This window comes from Hoplias malabaricus, chromosome 7, assembly GCF_029633855.1.
Source record: "Hoplias malabaricus isolate fHopMal1 chromosome 7, fHopMal1.hap1, whole genome shotgun sequence".
Classification (NCBI taxonomy): domain Eukaryota; kingdom Metazoa; phylum Chordata; class Actinopteri; order Characiformes; family Erythrinidae; genus Hoplias; species Hoplias malabaricus.
This window is the reverse complement of record NC_089806.1, coordinates 19,786,283-19,809,559: the sequence shown is the minus strand read 5'-3', so window position 1 is coordinate 19,809,559 and position 23,277 is coordinate 19,786,283. Positions and strand designations below refer to the sequence as shown.

The following is a 23,277-nucleotide window of genomic DNA, read 5'->3' as shown; positions in this document are numbered from 1 at the left end:
CTTTCATGACTAACAGCCAACAGCATTACATTCCACAGTGTGACCAGAAAGAAATTGGAACAATAATTCCACTTAATGGAATAAACACAGAGACATGATGCTGGCCTGTAGAGACAGGGCACAGGGATCACACAGCTCTAGAGACAAAGGTCCTTGTTTGTGGAGGGAGTGAGGCAGAACAGAGTGTGATTGTTGAGGCTGAGCTCGGGGGACAGGGCTCCTCTGTGGCTCTCCTGAGCCCAGGTCAGGGCTTGGGAACAGACGGGGCCATTCACAGGCAAAAAGAGCCAGCGAGAGAGCTGGGTGGGGGACTAGTAGGGGGCGTATTGGGGAGAGCAGTAGAGATTGTGAATGTAAATTCACACCGTGCTATGGAGATCGCTCTGACACTTCAGTGGCAGCCAGCCGCTGTAATCTGGCCAGCGAAGCTCTTACTGCAGCTAACACTCAGGACACATGACTCATCAGAGTGGGTGGTGGGAGTGTGTGGGGTGGGGGGCAGGATTCTATGCATGTATGTGTGTGTGTGTGTGTGTGTGTGTGTATTTGTGTGTGTGCCTGTGGCTGAGTTGTATGTGAGAGACTACACAGATCCTAATCTCTATCTGAGTGCATGAAAGCAGACATAAGCAGGTGTGAACATTATGCTATCAGAATGTCAACACAAAGTGGCGCCTGAATACACAATCTTCAAACCCATTTATCTCATATTTAATTGAATTTATTCTTGACACAATGGCAAACACTAGCTGTTGTTTGCACTGTGTGAAGCCAGATAGGAAATGGACCAATAGGATTACAGATAGTCCACTTGTAGACACTCTATTAGTCAACAAACCAGTCATGTGGACAGTCGTGAACCAACTTATCTATTGATTCTGAACAGCATCTGAATATATCTATATATCAACTAGTAGTCATTCAAATAAGTAGCAACAAACTGTACATACATACTGTTTCTAGTCATATGTGGTACATAATCTCACACCTGTTCATTTCTTGCATATTACCATTCTGTGCATATCTCTTTACTGAAAATCTACATATTTCAGTTAAGTGACTGTACTATACAAATTAACTTAAAGATCAAATGGCCAAGGCAATAGTCTTGAGCATATTTACCTAAAACTTTAAAGTGGACTATTCAAGTTAAGTGATACCCCAAGATTATTCACATGTTGCTGAGAATCAACTGAAAAGCTGGCTCATGACTGCAATTTGACAGGTTGTTAACTGTAGATGGTTGGTTGACTGTGTCTAAAAGCAGACTATACATATGAAGTGTTACAGAAAAAAAAGTATATTGGTAACATACTGCATATTGAATTTAGAGGGTTTTTTCATTCTCCTGAAAAGATTTTGGAGATACTAGGTTTTGTTCCAACAGTGACAATATGCATTTGTGTGAGAGAACAATATAGAATTTCTCTGTCAGTAAAAAAATAACGGCTGACAATTAAAACATTTTTGTGGCTGGTAAGTTATAATTAAGTTTTTTGAAGCAACCCCATGTTTCATATGACTTTGCTACTTATATACTAACTGCTCATACTCTCGCCCTATGTATGTAGATGACCACCAGATTGATGTGCTTTCAAATGGCTGATTAGATAATTGACATGGAATGTTAGTGTGTTTTAGTGCTGTATATCACCATTGAATTGAATTAAAATCTTTGCAATTTTTGTCTAGATAAAATCTTTGCAATTTTTGTCTATTTTTGTCTTCTTTGTCAAGAAACCTGTCTTTAATTTCATGAATGGATTGATATTCCATTCATTTTTTTCACTTTTTTGCGGTTTCAATTTTATAAAATTTAAATAAAATAGAAATCCACTCTGAATATCAATATTTACTGTCTGGTAAACATCATTTTTTTATGTTCAAGCTCATTACAAAATGAAATGTTACAACAGCTTGGCTGTGAAATCCAAAAGTGCAGGTGCTAGACATGTCTGATTTACCCTGCCTAGTCTAGACCTGTTTCTCACAAAAAAAATGTGTTTTTGAAACAAAAACATGACAACAAAGGACCCATATGTTTGGACATCTGAAGGTTTGTATAATAGAATGTCTGCTGTCAAATTTGTAAAGGAACAAATGAATAAAATTATAAAACAAACTGTGTTGTTTTTGTACTGCAGATCAAACAGGATGTACTAATCACAGTGAATTTCTGTTTTTATTAGCATTTCACATACTGTCAAAATTTAGGTTTTTTATGTTGGAGTATTTATCAGCAAATAATCCATTGTGTTCTAATATATTATATACTCTTAGCATGTGTTTGCACATACATATGTAACATTACTAGATTTTATATAAATGTTTATTGCTCCTACATGAAGGTCCTTGCAGAGGGCAAAGCGTTGTCGTGTGAGTCATCAAGTGAGGTATTTCTTTGGATGGACACCATTGCACAGAGCACTTACTCAGCAACTTCTGCCTGCCATAAGCCACCTACATTAAGGCTCCTGTCCAAGGGCACTGTCCACTACTTTCCAGAAGATAAACACTTTTAATAGTGTCTATATCATTGTCACAAAACAGAGCAACAAAAAAAGGAAGGAAGGAACAATACTAACCTACTGGGGTAAATATAAAAAGAAATGTCAGTATGAATGTAAATGCCTTACGTACTGAATAAATAATCAAATGGAAGGACTAATGTCTTACCCACAGTAGTGGCTGCTATGACTGGAGAGACAAACACTGATGTCATGACCCCACTGGCCACTGTCAAATAATGTTTACTTCCTGAGATATTGTTTTTCTTACAGCGACTGTGGACCTGAGGATGAGAGTAATCAAGAATATTGAGAAAAATCTGGTTTCAAAAAAAACATAAGCCACTGAAAGCTAACATCTTTTCGAAAATTAGAATAAAATATCTCATAGGTTAGTGGTGTGTGTTATAAATGTTTGCCAAGCAACATAAATATTGAAGGCTATTTCAGGAGCAGCACTTTTTTTTGTTCCAAAAATCACTTGATAAATGTAAGACACAACAGACAGAAGCTGTCTCAGTATTTAGTTTCCAGATTGTTGGTTATATTGTCTATACTATACTTGTCCTAGAATATCTTGCGAAATGATTTTTGTTGTTAGATGCTTGTGTATATCAAATATTTTACTGTTGCTCTGAACATGCCTTAGCCAATATAAAAAGTGAAAATTTTATAGTCTTGGATTTAAGAGCTTCTCTAGGGTCTTTTGTCCAGAGTAGAAAGAAGAAACTAAAAGTATATAACATTACTGTACTGATTTACTTTGGGAACTCTTCCCTTCAAAGGAAACCATGCAAAAAGGTGAAGGATACAAGGGCTGAACCATCTGCATAAATTTACATTGATGTATTTAGCAGCACATTAAGCCTTCTTAATATGGCAAATGTGGCTAACCCTCGACACAACCTTGTCTTGAATGATTTACCACAGCCATTAAATATGTCTTAATCTATTTCACCACATAAGGCCAGTGAGAGTGATGTAAAGAGTAATAAAGTAATGTAGAAGACGTTTGTTTACCTTGCGGCCCATGTAAATTGGAATGCCCACTATAATGACAGGTATAGCGATGCCTGCAATGAGTGAGATGACCACTGGGGCCCCCAGCAGCATGCCCACCTGCCAAAGGACCTTCCTTGTCTGAGACCACGGCTTCTTTCCCCAGAAAGTACAGCCTGAGGGACTACAGTAACACAGAGGAAGAAAAGGTTAGAAGAATAGAAATGTTATTGTAATCTTAATTCTGGACACACAAGTGTCATTATCCACAGAACATACATACAATAAAAGATATCGAAGTCATTGTAAAGATACAGATCTCTATATGGATATTCATAATACAATTAGCAGTAGGAAAACAATACCCTTTCCTGCAGGTCTCTGCTTCATTCAGAAAGCTACATGACACCTACATAATAACATAATAATAATAACAATAATGTGCAATTATTTGTCATTGTACAACGAAATGTGTCTTCCGCATTTAACCCATCTGTGGCAGTGAACATACACGATGTTGCACTAGAGGCTGTGGACACACACCCAGTGCCCGGGGAGCATTTGGGGGTTCAGTGCCTTACTCAAGGGCACTTCAGCCATGGATGTTCCTGCCAACCCTCCAATCAAACCGGCAACCCTCCAGTGCCAAGCCTGGTCCTCTAACCATTAGACCAAGGCTGCCCTAATGGTTTTTGTCAAGTCTTTCATGGCAAATCACATCAACCTGTGTTGAATATAAAGGCTTATTTCAGGTAATGTGTGTCGAATTGCAGTTTTTAGGTAAACAAATAAAAATACTTTAAAACTCACTTCTATGTTTGTTGAATTTTAGAGATTTGGATGAACAGTGTCCTATAAAACTGAAAATGGATCTCCGAACTGGACCGTAATGTTGCACTGTGACATTTACCCATTTATTCATTACCCCAAAAATCAGCCATGTGCTGCTTTACTTTTTAATAATACTATATTTTATATATATATATATATATATATATATATATATATATATATATATATATATATATATATATATATATAAAATTAATAACTTAATTAAGTTATTAAATTGTTAATAGTTTGAGTTGGCACTCCCACTTCTGCTTTTGCAATCACAAGAATTAATCTGTGTGAGCTGTTGGCTACAAATACTTAATTCTGATACTGCAGATGCCAATGTAATCTTTATAGTTTAAAGCCTTGTCTTTAAAAGTATAATCAAAATGTTCATTTGTTAGTTAGTGCTCATGTATTTTAAAGCATGTCACTCATTTTAAAATGTTTGAATCTCAAAAAGCTTCATAAATTAGGCAAAAGCTGCATAAATTGGATAAGAATCTCCATATATATATACCTGTAATCATTGGGCGCAAGGCAGGAATACACCTTGGAGGGGGCGCCTGTCCTTCACAGGGCAACACACACACACTCACACATTCACACCTATGGACACTTTTGAGTCATCAATCCACCTACCAACGTGTGTTTTGGACTGTGGGAGGAAACCGGAGCACCCGGAGAAAACCCACGCGGACACGGGGAGAACACAGCAACTCCTCACAGACAGTCACCTGGAGCAGGAATCGAAACCCACAACCTCCAGGTCTCTGGAGCTGTGTGACTGCGACACTACCTGCCGTGATCTGATTTTATGAAAGACTCTTTATCCAGTTGATGGACTGAAGAGTCTAAGTTCATTTAAATGAATTTAAGTGTTTAGTAATTGTTGCTGTTTTACTTCAGTGAATGAATGAATGTTTATATTCAGCAGGAAAATGATGATTATTTAACTGAATTTCACAACTTGCTTACTTTGAAATAAGCCCTGCAGCAATAACCCAACTGAGCAAATATCATCATTAGTTTAATCAATCTACAGTTAGAGTTCAGGGCAGTGTGCCTGCTGGGGAACGGCTGAAGTGATGGTGGTGTGGGGGGAGGTGGGGGGTGTATGGTTTAGCCAATCAGTTTATTTTATAACCTTTTACACACACACATACACACACACACACACATACACACACACTAAATCAATATTCTATGATCTCATCCTCAATTAGTCTAATTCCCATGCCTTTCTGAGTTATGGGCTTTGTAGTTTATGTCTGCTATGTTTATTCTTTTCAGACAGTCAGATCACTGAGATCACTACTGGAAACAAAACATCATAGGATCACAACATAATGGTGAATGTTCAGGTCAGTGATCTTTGTCAGAGAACAATTAGGGAGGGAAGACAGCATCAAAATGTTTGGAAAAGCAGAAGAAGGAGAGAGGGGAGGAGAGATTACATTTGTTGCTGTTAGCATCAAAATGTCCAGACAAGGACAGCAGAGGCCATACGTCAGCATGAGAGCTGAAAATGACCAGAAGCATATATATGTGGTTTTAGTGCATGCGCACAGACACAGACACACACACAGACACACACACACACTATGATCATCTTTCTTTGCCAAGTCATCATAGCAAGTAAAAAAAAAAACACCACACTCAAAAAATGCTGACTCAATTCAGGACTGAGCCAAAAACACACTTGTATCGCTTTCACATAAATCTTCCTGAGTAATACAAATATAATCTATAATTTCAAACTGTGACTTATAATCCCCCAATCAGCTCCTAAGAATGTGTCCTTAAGGTAATTTGCTTTCAAGCAAATCATAGAAGAGTTGGTTTGCATGGGCATGGAAATATGAAGAGATTTCGTTGATTAATTGATGAAAGTCTGCACTGGCTGGTGCCCAAGCGTGGAAAAATCAATGATGGCCTCAACTTCAGCGCAGTGAGTGTCCAGCAGCAAAGCCCAATCAGTATTAATCCTTTAACGCTGAGACAAAACAGCAGCTATTTCTGCCTTATGATCTGCATTTAAACATTAATGGCTTGGTCTTCACCACATGTTTTGTGGAGAATCTTATTCAGTAAATTTAGGTCCTAATGTACACCCACTGCTGACAAAGGGGTTTAATGTGACAGACGTCATTTGTACACTCTCTATGGAAAAACACTGCTAGTAGAACAGGATGCTCTGGAACCTTTCACATTCAGCTCCTGTCTTCAACAATGTTCTGGTTGCTGAATACAATCAAATCCTCACTGGACATAAATTTAGCCTTGTGTGTCACAGAGGCATGGTGGCACAGCAGGTAGTGTTGCAGTCACACAGCTCCAGAGACCTGGAGGTTGTGGGTTCGAGTCCTGCTCTGGGTGACTGTCTGTGAGGAGTTGGTGTGTTCTCCCCGTGTCGGTGTGGGTTTCCTCTGGGTGCTCCGGTTTCCACCCACAGTCCAAAAACACACATTGGTAGGTGGATTGGCGATTCAAAAGTGTCCGTATGTGTGAATGTGTGAGTGAATGTGTGAGAGTGTGTGTTGCCCTGTAAAGGACTGGCGCCCCCTCCAGGGTGTATTCTTGCCTTGCGCCCAATGATTGTGAAAATATGAGTGCCCTATGAGTTTGAAACACGTTTAATATATGCAAATGTAAACACAAATAAACAGGTAATACAAAGACAGGCTTCACAAGGAACACCACAGGACTAATCTAAAACAATTACAACAATGGCCCAGAGAATGAACAGAGACTAAAGAGCAAGGCTTGTATAAACATATGACAACTGAGAACACCTATGACTAGGGAAGCTCACAGGTGAAAGGGTGTGGCCAAGAGAACATTAAAAACCTAGAACAACAAAAAATACACATGGCTTGGAAAACAAGACATATGACAAGGACACTATATGGCAGTGTGTGTTTGTGTCTGTGTATTTTGGTACCTGAGGTAGTGCACATCTGTGATCTCCTGCATACATAACCAGCAGAACTGACATGCACACACTGTGCAGTTCATCCTGTTGCAGCTGCCATCATTCGTCTTCATGATATAGGCACCACAGCGAGGACATGCTTTAATTTCCTCTGCATCTGCAAAACAAACAGTAGCTGCAGTTAATACAACAAGTGCAAGAAAACAGTCAAGCTTTCACGCAGTCCACAGAAAACATTGCATCTCTATTTTCTCTGTTATCTATATTTTCATGTTCATTTTTTCTGACATCATCAAAACAAAGGGTGTCGACTGCTGCTGTTAATGTTAGTTGTTTTTGTTTTATCTTTTTAATTGTTAACACTGGAGTTACAAGCGGTAACACAGTCTGACAACTAACAAAGATGAGACTCAGCATGAATTCAACATCACAGACTGGGCTGGAGCTGGTTATTTGATTATTAAGCACAGTCACGCAGACTGTATACACATATACACATATAACAGCATCCATAAGATAACATACTGCTTGCTGGTGGTGAAATATGCTGGTCAATACTGTTTTATTTTCCTTTTTTTCTAGAAGGGAAATCACTGTACTCATAGCCAGTGTATGAGACTGTGGATAGATGTAACTTGATTACTATCAGCCCTACCTCCACCCGGCTCCTCACTGAAGACATAGAGTGTGGAGGAGTCGTTGGCCCCTGAGGTGTGGCGGGCACGCTGTCTCCTGGCCTGGTCACACGTCTGGTCAGGATGCCACAGCTGACGGCAGTGGTAGCAGAACTCGGTATCACAGCCCTCTCGACCACAGCTCAGCTTAGGACACTCGGCACAGCCATAGGCTATTACTGCGTAACTACACAAAAAATACCACTATTAGATTTGAGCATTCCATATCAAGCCCACAGTTACTTCAATCACTTAATAATAATAATAATAATAACACAGGTAAGCTAGAGATTTATATAGATATAATGTACTGTACAAGACATTGCAAGGAAAAACATACTTATGAAGTATGTATTGGAATCTCTGAAAAAATTTGATTTCTTTATTGTTGCCTAAAAGTATTATAGACCTATAAGTGCTTCATCTTGTTCAGGGTCACGGTGGGTCTGGAGTGAATCACTGGGTGCAAGGCAGGAACACACCCTGAAACACCATTAAAGGGCATCATGCAGTCACCCAGTCACTAACGCATCCACCCACACCTATGGACACTTTTAATTAGCCAATCTCTCTATCTATGTTTTTGGATTGTGGGAGGAAACCAGAGCACCCAGAGGAAACTCAACTCCTCAAAGACAGTAACCAGAGTCTGGGATTGAACCCTCATCCACAAGACCCTGGCTGCTATGTGACAGGGTCACACCCCACCGTGCCACCCCACAAGAACACATGGTGTCCCTAATGAGAAGCATTGAAATGTGCCCCTTGTTTATGTCAAATGTGATTAAGTTATAAGCCAGTTCTTTGAGGTGCTTTGCTTTTAAATCAATAGATACTCTTCTCTATATACATTTTTCTTTTAGAAAAAGCACATGTACAAATATTTCTATATATTCCCATGTAAATATGAATGAAAATGAAGTACATATTTTTATACAGTAAGTGAAACATTTTGAAGTCCAGAGTCCAGAGTCCAAATCTCATCTTCTAGCCAAGAAGTTTTATTTTAGGGGCATCAATAGCATTAGCAATGTAATGAGAATCTAAACTCAAAACAATGCTTTTTCTCCGATGCGCAATTCAGCACTGATCCTCTTTAATGAAGAGGGTAAGCAGAAGAGAGCAAGTGCAGGAGACACCTAATCCTGCATTGTTGACAGGAGAAAACAATCATCTCGCCGGTCAGCCACAGCTTCCCAGCATTAAACTGCGTCTGCTGCTGTGAGGAAACCTAACACTGGCCTCTAGAGCTATGCATAATGCAACAATGAGAAACACTCTCTATCACATAGACCCACTGTGATACTGCAGCCACAGAGACTTACAGTGGCTAACCCTTCCTCATTTCATTTCATCTTTATTATGCTACAATGCTCTTACTAAATAATACAAAACCAGTGTGTTTCATACACTTTTCCTGTGTAATTTCACAAATCAAATATTTAGTGAGAAGCAAGGAATTTTAAGATTTTCTTAATGAGCAGAATAGTAGATGGTTTTAAAATGACTTAGAAAGTTTTGGAACAAAATAATGAACTAATGTAACACACAGAATTCATTGTATCCCTTAAAATGATATCATATTTTGAGTAGAGAACTTGACTAAAACAATCCAAAGAGATACACTTTATTTCCTGAGGTCTGAAAACACCCCCTTTAATAACTGAATCATGCTACATTAATGTGCACCTTTCTGGACCCTTTTGTATATTCACAGCTTGAAAACTCTCAGTAGAAAAGTAGGAAATGAAATATGATACTCTGGAACCACTGACATGAGCGTATTGTCACCATGCTCAGTGCCTATTATCAGCCAGAGTGGCATAAAGCACCTCAGGATTGGACTGTGGAGCACTGGAGCTCTGGTCTGAAGTAATGAAGCACCATCCAATACCTTTGGAATGAGCTGAAGTGGTACTTGTGAGCTTAATCATCCAGTATCTGTACCTGACCTCAATAATGATTTGTGTGGCTGAATGCCATCGAGCCCTTAGAGAAATGCCCAAAAATCAGGTGTAAGTCCTTCCCAGAAGAATGCAGGCTGTTGATGAAACAAAGAGGTTAAATTCCCCTTTAATACCCTTCATTTTATGTAGGGTGAGCAGGTGTCCACATTTGCTAAGCTGAACGCAGGTGTGTGGAACTGTTTAGTAATAAGATTTAAGCGTGCTGCCATGGTTATTTGTGAGTCACTAGCCATGTCATTGCATTAACCTGCAGTCAGGAGCAGGACACCAGCGTGTGTCAGGGTCAGCGGCAAGAAAACGGCGCAGCTGGAACTCTTCAAAGCGTTCCAGCAAGGCTCCATCATCCAGGATGGCTCGGACATCTGGCGGGGCCAGGGCTTCTGGGCACTGTGGGCAGGCAATGCCAACGCGGCTCTCAGAGATCTCGATGCGTAGGTACTGGCGCAGGCAATCTGCGCAGGCACGGTGTGAGCAAGATGACAGGCGTGGGAAGTGACCGCGAGGCTGGCTTAAAAGACACAGTGGACACTCCACCAGGTGCTCCAACAGCTGCTCCTGGCTGGACGAGGAAAGGGACAGGACCCCAGTGGACCCACTGCTGCCACACTCTGCAGCCTGCTGCTCAATCCCAGCTGCGTCACCCTTCGCCAAACCTCCATCACCATTCTCATCACCCACCTCTCTCTTACTGAGGCTCAGATCCTACACAGAAACAAGCATTAAGGTGCAATTAATCATTTTCTCCAATGACTCACGTTACAAAACAGCCATGATAATGAGACTTAGATGACAGCTGGATGTATGAGATATTCTGTACTAAGCCTATTTTACACATGGCCATCCCCATGTGGGGACCTGCTGTATGGCACTGACACTGGTTCAATTAGGGATTACAAGGCAATATGTTTCTTCACCTCATCTGAGTTGCACATAATAGATAATATGTTAAAGTAATAAATAATCATTTTAACATACATTGCTTGCTACATTATGCTGGCAATAATGACGTATTATTATTACTAAAAATTGACAACAGGGTAAGGCAGTTTAATAATAATCAAGACACTCGATTTGAAAGATTTAATTTTTCTATGTCAAACTAAGAATTTTCAAAATGCAGAGCTGCATTTTTCTATCATACATTATTTAATATTGTTTTTAAAAATTTGTAAAAGTGGTATCTAATAACACAGAGATCATAAACTGTGTTCAAGTTCCAAGCCTGGAAAAATGGATTGGCTGGTCATTTTGAGAAATGTACAGACCTAGAGAATTTTTGGAAATAAGCATTTCATTTGTGAGAAAAAAAATTGCCATTAGATATTGTCCCCAAATCCTTCAGCCTTCTGTTTCACAAATATTAGAGACAGACCCAATGCACTAGAGGTGCATTTTGAGCACTAACCTGCAGTAAAAGTCAATGAAACAGAACTAATTATGTTCTCTTTATAATGTAACATGCAGTTGGGCAGTGTTTGTTTAGCACTGATGATGTCCACATTCTGGTCAGAAAATATACTGATCAAAACAACAATATAATATGTCAGTTTATTTTACATACATCAATTTGTAACTAATATTTCCTGACCATTTTCTGAACTCTCTTATGAAACATGTTTTTTAAGCTACTGTGCCTTTAAGACTGAGACAGACTGGGCTGAAAAGTACAGAACCAACTGTTCAGTTCAGACTGAAATCCTCAGGGATATTGGAAATAAATAAACATCTGCTACTTCTTTAGGCTGTTCAGGTTTTTTGGAAGGTTATGATGATTCATTTGCTTCAGTCAAGAACAGAAACACATTTAATGATTTTTCTCTCACATCTTCTGTAAAACTAAAAACTGTCTGCAATAACATCACTGTCAGTGCATTGTGAACAGTCAAGGTAAATTACTGCAAGCTGTATTAACGTGGCAATGTGGTTGTGGTTGTGACATCAAAACTAAGATGAATTCAATTTCTTTCAGCCTAGGTGTTTTTCCACTGGACACTTAAGTACTGGACGCTATGGCTACAAAGCCATGGTCATGCATTTTGTCATGTCCATTAACAGGTGACCTGTACTGTACTGAGTCGCCTTGATGAATTTCTTATATTTTATGTCAGCATAACATGCATGGGGAACCAGGCAGTGTGGCTGGAGCAGACAGCAGTTTTTTTTAGACATGCCAAATAATTAGGGAATTAAGACGAACTTTAAGACGAACTTTGTTGGAAAAGCAATTCAATGGTGTAATGAAGGCTTGTATAGTCATTTTAAAAAAGCCTAAAATAAATAGGGATGCTCTACTGCAGCTGCATGTGAGCTTAAGGCCACCATGCTGAATGGCAATCATCAGCAAGAGGGGTATACAGCACCCTTCACTGGGCTATGGAGCAGCAGAACTGCAGTGTCTGAGGTGATGGTGCTCCATCCAATACCTAAAATGAGTTAGAGTGTGATCCAGAACTGATGATCAAACATTAGTACCAGACCTCACTAATGTCCTAGGCTTTAAAGTAATTTTAGGGTTTAAAGAGTTTAAAGGCCTCACAGAAGAGCTGAAACTATCACTACAGCAAAGAGGTTGACTGGGGGCAGCAATGCACTGCTGTTAATACAGTAATACAGTTTGTTAAACAAGTGTCCATACATTTCTGGCCATAAAGTGTTTTTGTCATATCACAATTTAACCAAACTCATTGATCACCTGTCTACTGCCAGAGCCACTGAATGTGTGAATGTGCATTCATGTGCATGGGGGGTAAAATGTAGGGCTAAAACAGTTTCCTGGCAACAGCTAGAAGACATTCACAATAATACTAATTAAATAAAATATCAGAGTGAGGAGAGGGAGGGCAGAAGAAGATGTCTTACCTAGCAACAGTGATAAATATGGTATGTCTTTACAGACCTTTGCAGTCTGTTGATTATTATATCCTTTTCATTAGTATTGTACACTATGCACTAGGGCAAAAAACAACCCTTTAGTGACATTTTTAGAGCTTGCATGAACTTAATGTTAAAAAGCTGAAAATATCCCCAAAATCTATTTCTGAAATGCACAATCTCATGCAACTAAGATACATATACAGAGGCAGTGAAATTTAATAAAAGCTAATGTTCTGGCAAGAATACACTTTTTTCTGAATTGCCTATGAATTCATTTGCATAAGGATCAACACTAAGAAAATATTCATGTACACTCATTTAGGGTTTATTGTCTGCCTGGTGTCATAGAGAATGCTTTCCAATAGCTTTCCAAGCACCGAACCATACTCAAAAATAACATTTATAAAATTTTATTTTTTAATTTTAAATTTAATATATACGTTTTAAATTTAACTAATGTATACAATTCTGTGAAGATTCATATGTCTGGAGTCATGGCTAAGTGTAGCACTTTGAGGCTTACAGATGCCTTGATGTGCAAACATCTAAAGATCCCAACTATAAATCATGCAGATCTGTGGAGCTGGGCATCAAGTCAATGTTGATTGGCAATTCAATAGCGCTGGTGGCTGGTCACTAGATCCAAACAATATTCAACCCTAAGTAGGGTGAAGACACAATGGATCTCTACCAGTACCAGTTAGAATTGATCCTCTGTGTAAGAGGATACATATACATATATTTTAAGTTTTCTAAGTGTTACTGATAATGTCTCCTTTCTTTGTCTTTTTTATTTTTAATTGTAATTTTTGTTTAATTTTGGTTTGGATGCTGCCCAACACTGCACAGGTTACATTAAGCAAAATTAAAATATGTTGGCTGACACTTAGGCAAACATTTGCCTAAAAAGCAGGTATGTGTGCGCAGAAATATAAACTAATTAAAAACTTTCTAAACTATGGTAAGATTGAAGGCATATGTGTTGTACTCTGAATTAGCTAAATTTCTGGAAAAGGGGTTTGAAGTTGGTCTGTGTCCATGTTCGGCCTTGTAAAATGTATTAGCATTATGGGACTGCAGATTTCTGTGTTCTGTCCTGATTTCCAAAACTGTATAAAAAAACAAATGGTATTTTCTTTAATACACCATGATATAATCTCTGAATGGGCATTCAAGGGCACTCAGATTGGAATTCACACCACTAACACAAATATTTCTTCAGAAAATGAATATAAGGTGACTGAAGTAAAATGAAGCTCAGTTCCATTGTTTGCTTGTTCCAAAATCTTATATGATGTAAACCAAAAAACATTATTTCTCAGCTTTCTTAGATCATGCTACTTACTTGCTCTGCATGCTCCTGCTCATTGGGTGTTAGCGTAATGGCTACCTCATCTCGGCTCGGGGCGGTGGGTTTCTCAGTTTTGGGGTCCGATTTTGGCTTGCGGCTGAAAAAGCTGAGGAAGCTAAAGGGTTGGGACTGCTGCTTGGGCCTCTTCATGGTGAGAAGTAAACCAGTCCAGACAAACCAGCATGAGCAAATCAGGCCTTTATCTGTGTGTTTGTTTGTGTGTGTGTGTGTGTGTGTGTGTGTGTGTGTGTGTGTGTGTGTGTGACCTTTATGGTTCACAGGTTGGACAAAATGAAGTAGGCATTGGGAGAGAGTGAGAAAGACGTCCACTAGATGGTTCCCCACTTTGGTTCATCATCACTTCCTTCTTTAAATAAGATACAGTGATTTTCTTCTTTCTATATCTTCGGTCATTAGGATTAAAAAAAATAACCAACACTGTCCACCATCCTGAAAAACATAAACATACAAACAAAAAAATCATATGAAATGATGGATAACTAGCAATATGTCAATGCTTCCTTCTTTTCAGGCAACTCTTTGTTAAATAGAAACACTAAAATAGTTTATTAATAGATTTTTGGAGGGGAAAGGAGCAACAGGATTTTTTTAATATTAATATTAATATTGGTGAGATTAAACAAAAATAAGCAAAGAACAGTCCCTAAATTTTAAGTAAGTATTAAAGGAAAGCTGAAGCTTTGAATTTAAAATGTTACATTGAATTGTTGCTAATTAAGAAGAAGAAGAGTCACTTTATTCATCCCCTTAGGGAATCTGTTTCTCTCTATTGAACCCATTCGTGGTACTGAACACTCAAACACACACTAGTGAGTTATTTTTTAAATACACTAGGGCCAGTGAACACACACACACACACACAGCCAGAGCAGTTGGCTGCCAACCACCTCTTCACCTAGGGAGCAGTTTGGGTGTTAGGTGCCTTGCTCAAGGGCATTTCAGCTATGGATGATCTTTTTCGTTCAGGTTCAGTGAGATCAGTAACACAAGTTAACCAGGTAAAAAAAATGAAATTGATTAAACAGACATTAAAATTATATTTTTTATAAGTTTTAAGTCATTGCACACAGCTGAGGGTTTAGCATAAAAAAAGATAAATAAAAGCCATCTTTTTAAGTGTAGTTGTTGTCAGACCTGAGAAATCAAAGTTAACAAACTTAAGACAAGTATAAGACCACAGAAAAACATTTTGTGGTCAGGCTCGAGCATTGCTGCACTAAACTCTTGATGTTTTACAAGCTGCTTCTTATAAAATGCATGAAAGGTTTCTAACGTTACCTGGTCTAGAGTAAATAAACAAGTTGCCTATATTACATATGCAGCTTGTTTGGTTGAATACATTAATTCTTCCAGTCGTTGCTCCCACTGACATAGCCGTAGTCCCTGTAATTACATGCTTGAGGGCTCAACTGAGGCAAAAATCACAGCCTCATGAGAGCAAAGTAAGATAACAAGCTTGTGAAAGTCACAGCCTAATAACAGGCTAATTTGTCCAAAAAGAGCACAGATTTCGCCTGCCACACAAGCTCCAGCACTTTCATTTATAAAGTTCCTCACATTTACCCCTTCCAAAGACTATGGGATCATTTTAACTGATGTATGGAATATATCTTCATAGAAGATTATGACATGATAGCTAACATACTGACTTCTGGAGAGCAGAGGGAAATGATATTGAAGACAAATGAACAAATGAACATGAGACCAAATCACAGAGGACAGCGAGTACATGCTAAAATTTCTGAAGTTGGATGCTGAACAGTGTAGAAAAAGCCATGGGATTGGAGGAGTCTGAGCCACATTTTCTGTGGGCAGTGGGCCGGGAGGACACTGTCAGCAAAGAACACCAGGAATCATCCATGTTGAAAGCACAGCAGCTTAGTGGACTAGCTATGGCCATGTTTACTCAAGCCGACTGGAACAGTTCGTTTTAGAGAACACATAATCAAGGCAAATAAACAAGGCAAATAACCTCTGCATTCAGATTCGAACACTGATGTAGATCGATGATATAGAATTCCAAATTAAGATGACAAAGAGATTCATTTACATTGCATTACCAGGTCCTTCTCCTGTAAAATGACCATGGTGGAGATAAAAGATTCTGAGATGTTATGATTACGTACATTAGAAACTCAGTTGTGCTCTGATTAGACCATGTACAGAAACTTTCCTGTTCCAAGTCAAAAATATGTTCTCACCTTTTAAAGTTTTGAGAAACTGAATCTTGTACTTGATAGAACATGCATAGTTCCATTCTTACTAATACATCATATATATATATATATATATATAGCAAATACAGTCAAAGGCTACACTAGCTTGGGCTTTTCCCTAATGGGAACATTACATTACTGAGGGACCCTCGTTTTCTTTCTTTTTTTAACCTTCCTCTCCAAAAGAAAGCGTGAGAGCCAGAAACCAGAACTGGAGAAGCTGCAGTCACACATTATAGTGTATCTTTTATCTGTTTAACGATGAGCTAGAGAGAAATGACTGGGGATTCAAGGGAATCCTTGTGGGAGATAAAGTTTAAGTGCATCTTCAATATTTTACATGCTTGCTTTCTGACAACACTGTTCATCATTTCCATGGCTTACTGCATAAGGTTTATTCATTCAAATTAACAGGAAATAAAGCAGCTTAATACAATGGGTAAAGGGAATATAAGAGCATGTTTATCTCAGAGCTGATGAAAATCCTCCACACTGTGCACTGACCCAAGTCTGAACTTGAATCTGCCTGCTGCACTTATGTTCATTCTGTACAAAAGCTGAAAACACTCCATAATTCTGAAGCATGAATTATCATATTATATTATATCACCCCTAAATGTAAATGCTAAACACGTGTAACTGATTTGATATTAAAACAAAGGTAATGTATATATAAAATGTATTCATTTGAATGTTTTAAACAGTGTACTGTAATAACATCATACACCCCTCAGTGTCTTCTATGGATCCCTCATTTGAAGCCTTTCTCTGAAATGACAGAACGTGAAAAGAGTCTATTTAGACATACATACTGATATCAATTGTGGCAGATGATCAACGCTGACTTGATCAAAAATATTGGACAAATCTGTGTGATATTTCATATGAGAATGTTTAGGTGACACTAGGCTACTCAAAAATATCAGCATTTGATGAATTTTCTATTTCTCTGCATACCATATTTATCTGGCTGTAGTCCAAGACAGCATAAATGATTTTGCTTTCTTTGGGTGGGTAGAATGCCTTTCCCCAGTTAGCACAGGGGTAGACAATGTGGGCATCTGAGTGTAGCATAATAGAACTGGGCAGTTATGTTCTCCTCCAAGCATTTTGAGCTGTCCACGGGTGATGTTAGCAGTACTCTTATAAGATGTGGTGGGTATATTTGGAGCTAAACCAATCTTTCTGGTTTTACCTCAGAACTCTGAGGAATCAAGACTGGATAAATAAAATATTCAAGTAATTACAGCATCTGAAGTAAACTATATTAAAAATCATACAAAGCCTAAAAATGTGTATTGCCACATCACTTATATTGCAGCGATGTGTGTGCAAAACATTGAGAAGTAATCAGAAGTTGCATTTTACTAGGAGAAAATGTTCTGCCAAGTATTGCCTTCCCTTGGATTGCCTACAAACACATTCACATAAGAGTTAATGTCCAGGTTTAATCATTTAGGGGTTTTATGGCTGTTCCCCTTAGGGAAGCCTGTTCAGACGTCATAGATATGCATTCACAGAGGTTGTATCAGGGGCAGAGAGGATCTCTAAACATTAACTAAGGTGGACACTATTATGCCATTTATTTTCATTAGACATATTGCATGTCTTGCTTGGGGATCCAATGTTCAGTAGGACAATGGCATTATAGCCTCTAGATCTGTAATATCTAAATCTCATTTCTTTTAGTTTACCATGAATGTAATTTGAACTTCGAGACATTGATTATGCATTTGAGGCAAATTACCACGGTAGCACTGTTGCAGCTAATGGTTGTGGCTTTAACCCATTTTTATCATTGATTTGTTATTACTTTGTCATTGAAATTAAAACGTTAAAGAAAAAATTTCTACATAAAATGTTTTGAATCATGGATTGGGTTGTATCCAGTGACCCCTATTATATTAAAAACAGACTGGGGTTCTGTGAACAACACTTACCAGTCCTTTGGGAGTTTCTCTCTTAGCAACCAGCCTCCATTATAACCCACAGACACTGTTGCAGAGATGGATTTGGGAATAAAAGACATACCTGCTTTTCTGCTAGATTCCCAACACATTTTGACGTAAAGAGTTTTGTAGAAAATAAGGAAAAGCTGCGTAGAACCGTGTTTAAAATATTTTTATACAACCACACACAATAAATTTTTAACCATAAATAGACTAATAATAGGCTTAATAATAACAGCACAAACACTCATTGATTTAATACTGATTATAATTGACCATTTTAACAATGTGGAGGCATCTTAATTTCAAAGTGGCGATATAAGCACTGACATATGTCCTTGTATTGTCATTCCATACTGTGTAAAAACCAGAAACCACTCTTAATGTATGAATATATTAATATTAATATGTTAATAATAACAAATTAATGTATATTTCAGGAGATATTTTTGTAATATTAGATTTTAAAGGTTTCTGTGGGTCACGGTAGGTCTGTAGCTAAACCGGAATCACTTGGCTTAAGACAGGAACATACCCTGGAGGGGACGCCAGTCCCTTGCAGGGTGACACACACTCACAAATTCACCCACACCTATGGACACTTTTTGAGTCGCCAATCCACCTACCAACATATGCATTTGGACCATTGGAAGAAACCGGAGCAACAGGAGGAAACCCATGCAGACACAGGGAGAACACACCACTCCTCACATTCACCAGAAGAGGGGCTTGAACCCACAACCCCAGGTCCCTGGAGCTGTGTGACAGTGACACTACCTGTTGCTCCACTGTGCCACCCCCATGCAAGTGTTGATGCCACCATATAAATATCATTTACACCTTTGAGATTCAGGATAAAACCAAGGCAAATTTTTGTTACTAGAAAGTCAACAGATATTTCCATCCATCCTCCCCCTGTAAGAAGACACAGGTCTAGAGGAGTGTAAAACTCTTACTGAGAATAGGAACCGGACATAAAAAAAGAGGAAAATGTGAAAATTGTAGAATAAAGTTGCGCTCATCGCTGGATGCAAATACTTGGATACTGAAAAGCAAATAATGTAACCAATGTCTAAGATATTGGAGATGTAAATAAACAGAAATCAAATTTTTAAATAAAAATGGAAGCTTTACTTACAGCAACACACACTTGGGCACACAGAACACTAACATTATTTTTATTTTTAAGGTTTTGTTGTAGTCTTCTGTTAAATGTAAAAAAAAAGCAAGTATGGACTTAAATGTTGATTTGAACATGTTTAAATGTAGGCTATATTGGGTAATTGGGAGACATTACAGCTATCAACAGTTTTTGTCTCAGAACAAATGGCAGCATCATCCCACTCAAGAACCATTACATAATCAGCTCAAGGCTCAAAGACCTTCCGTCTTACCTCTGACTTAGAGCCTAACGGCTCGCTCTCAGACTCAGTGAAAAGCTGAAAAAAAGAATCATTTTTCTTAGGCCACGCAATGAGGTTCACAACCAGTGCTCTCAAAATGAGCTGTACTTCATGCACAAAAGCTAATATTGTTATGAACCCAAAGGCCCAGTAATAATAAACAAGGAGAAATTCCAAAGGACGGGTTAACCAACAAGCCATAGAAAAGAGAGGGGGAAAATGTTTGAATAAGAATAACTCTGTCTCTCTCTCTCTCTCTCTCTCTCTCTCTCTCTCTCTCTCTCTCTCTCTCAACCCCTTGTTGTGGGGTGTAAGGGGTCAAGGGCTCAGAGAATACAAAACAAAAACAAAAACAAAAAACAAAAAATTTTGCTTCTTCCTGGATCTGATAACAATACACAAAAATTGATAACAATTTCTAAATATACATATATATCTTTTTTCCTAATAATCCCACACAAGGCATTCCTTGCCTTCAGAAAAGGAAAAGGTTACTGTATCCCAAGTGGAAATACTAATAAAGCCTGCATTGGTTATTTTAAGAAGAGGCAATGTCCTGCCTTGTTTGTGCCACCATAACAAACATGTAAATAAACACTCCAGGTTATATTAAAGGGGAATATAACATAAAAATCTAATTTTTGACAAATTAGCCCATTCATGTGGGGTCTGGAGCACTTACCAATCCACAAACTGTAAAATACAACCCAGACAGCTTTGGGTTGCCGAAGTAAATAAATATAAAATAAAATGAGCAATTTTGATTTTGGTCTGCTTCTTATAGGGTGCATAGGCTTTAAAAGTGTCCCACTTCCTCATTTGAATATCTCCAAGGACAGCAGTGTACCCCCATTTATGTGAAAGCACAAAGATGAAGTTAAACAGAGCAAAACAAACACAAAGTGTGCTGAGAAACAAGATTACTGATTCAATATTGTGATAAAGAGAAAGGGAGATAAAGAGAAAAAAGGGATAAAATACAGAGCTTCAGCTCCTCCCCCTCACTCCTGAGCTCTCACACTAAATTCAATTTTGGCTCATTCTCATTTAAAGGAACCAGGCGTTCTCAACACAGCTGTACAATCTACCAATGCTGAATTTTCTAAATTGTTTGTATGCAAAAGCTGAGATATAATTTACACATTTTACAAAAGTTAGGTTTTCAAATCAGGACATGGTTTATTAATTTAACTGACAAAACTACAGCAATGGATTGAGGAACATGTTATGTTTTGGTGCAACTAAAGATGCTTAAGATAAACCCTTGAGGTACACCATAGGGATGCCAATGCAACCTGGAAAATACTATATTTCTTTTCTAACAGTGTGGAATAAAAACACTAGGTTATATTATAACCCCACTTTGGGTTGTTTTAAACACTGCTTCAATGACAATCATGTTTTTTAGTTTGTTAACATATTTGTGTGGTATTTTTTTATAAGCTAGAACAAAATAAATAAAAAAATAAAAACGTGCAATATAAGCAGTCGGAGCCATGACTGAGCATGTCCATTTTGAACCTACAGTGGTCTGCAGACACTCTCAAACAGGCGGATTAATACAGAAACAATTTTAACCAAACTAACCAATCCTGTCAACTTCTGGGTTATGGCACTAGAGCTGAAGACGAGTGGCAGCAGAGGAAAGTGGAGATAGAGGTGGGGACTAATTGCATATTCATACTGAACGAAAGTGAAGGTGTCGAGTTACATCTAAGCCACATTTTTAAAGCATTAAGTGATGTTTTTTTTTTCTGGAAATAACTTCTAAATGTTCAATAGATGAGCAGTGGGTGACTTTAAGGAATCCTCCCAAAGTGTAAAGACGAAACAACTTGTAAAGCTTGCGGACAGTTTTTTAAAGGCTATTCCATCGTTACAGGGGCTCATTACATTAACACAAACACATCAACAGGCTTCATTAGACTTCAGAAGACAAGGAGCATGCTGCTACCCAACCAACATTCAGACGGCATCAGTCGAGGACAGATAGCCTTCGGTGGACACACCTCCCTTAGAAGCGCACCATAAATCACTGGACTTCTGTCCTTTATTCTAATACAGACTGCTCTAATCTGCACTGACCACCATCCGTACAGCCATGAATTTGGAGCACCACCTTTACAAGACTGTAGGAAACTGTTGACGAGTATTAAAGCCAGGAGAGAGAATTTATTCAACTCGACTATGAAGATCGGTTTCTGAATGAGCGCAGAAGATGATTTTAATAATTAATCAGAGGGTCTGCCCAGGCATCACAGCACTGCAGGGAGTGGCAAGGTTATCAGGCTCCATCCCCGCACTTCAGTCTCGACTCAATGTCAGCGTTTCCTCCGCTCATCCTCAGCCTATAGCCAGCACTGGCGCGATCATAAACAGCACGACGCGGTTAAAAGACGAGGCAAAATAAGGCAGAAAAGTGTCCCTTACCTCTCTCCTCCTCGCGGCGTTATCTCATTGCTGCTCAGCGCTGTCACGTGGCTCCTCCCACTGAAAAGCACAGCACGCAAAGACCACGCCCACTGCTGTAAAACACGGTCAGCGAGCGCGGAGGGAGCGCGCGCCGCCGCGGGACAGAAAAAAACGCTGCATGTGACGTTGAGGCGGAGGATCCCCGTTAACCTCCGAGATTCCCCTCCGCCGCGCCACCGTGTCCACAACAGCACAACACCGCCGAGAACCAAGCCCTTACACTCAACACCGCCGAGAACCAAGCCCTTACACTCAACACCGCCGAGAACCAAGCCCTTACACTCAACACCGCCGAGAACCAAGCCCTTACACTCAACACCGCCGAGAACCAAGCCCTTACACTCAACACCGGCGGCAGGACTCATGCCCAGGGCTTCACTAACGCTGAAGTTCACATTTATATTTTTTAAATATTTTTTTAAACATAAGGAAAATATTAGTACAAATTCTTATATATTATACAAAAACTATATTTGGAATTTATATATCGAGCTACGCAGTAAATGTGTATATAACACATTTTACAACAGATGTAAAAAAAAACCAGATTTGCAGAAATTCATCATAGGTATTTTTACTATTAAAACAATTTATAATAATTTGTAATATAAAACTAATACTCTCTATAGTGCACAAATAATGAAACAATGATTTATACATAGATTCAGATAAATTGGAGGTTCACACCAATGCTGTATCTACCTCGCCGTAGGTGGTACTTGCAGTGTAAGTGTAGGTCTACAACATACTTTTTTATGTACATTATTGTAAAAGAAAATATTTATTTATTTATTTATTTATTTATTTATTTATTAACCTAAAGAGTCAATACGTTAACCCAGGGAATAGCCGTATGGCTAAAAGTGAGTCGTTTAAGATTTACTAGATTTCCAACCATGTCAAATTCTAATCTTTGCAAAAATATGGTGTGTTGTGAAGTAGACTAACCTTGCTGTAGATGCTAGTTGCAGTGTGAATTATTTTAGGGAGGTTTTAAAGCAGTGTGGGGAAAATGTCGACAACCGTGAACTGACTACAAGAGAATAAACACATGACTACAAATCCCAGAGGCACG

The 23,277-nt window shown here is 38.6% G+C and overlaps 1 protein-coding gene across 2 annotated transcripts in view; it reads right to left on the bottom strand.

The window, feature by feature from the left end:
* Window positions 1–23,189, bottom strand: part of si:ch211-278j3.3 (E3 ubiquitin-protein ligase RNF19A) — a 29,677-nt gene extending 6,488 nt beyond the window's left edge. For both annotated transcript variants that reach the window (XM_066677082.1, XM_066677083.1), the window contains exons 1-7: window positions 23,151–23,189; window positions 14,136–14,591; window positions 10,164–10,618; window positions 7,931–8,136; window positions 7,285–7,432; window positions 3,528–3,690; window positions 2,677–2,791 (exon numbers count right to left, since the gene is read on the bottom strand). In XM_066677082.1, the coding sequence (XP_066533179.1) occupies window positions 2,677–2,791; window positions 3,528–3,690; window positions 7,285–7,432; window positions 7,931–8,136; window positions 10,164–10,618; window positions 14,136–14,291 (1,243 nt within the window). In that variant the 5' untranslated portion in view covers window positions 14,292–14,591; window positions 23,151–23,189. The remainder of the gene's footprint in view (window positions 1–2,676; window positions 2,792–3,527; window positions 3,691–7,284; window positions 7,433–7,930; window positions 8,137–10,163; window positions 10,619–14,135; window positions 14,592–23,150) is intronic.
* Between the last annotated feature and the right edge of the window lie 88 nt (window positions 23,190–23,277).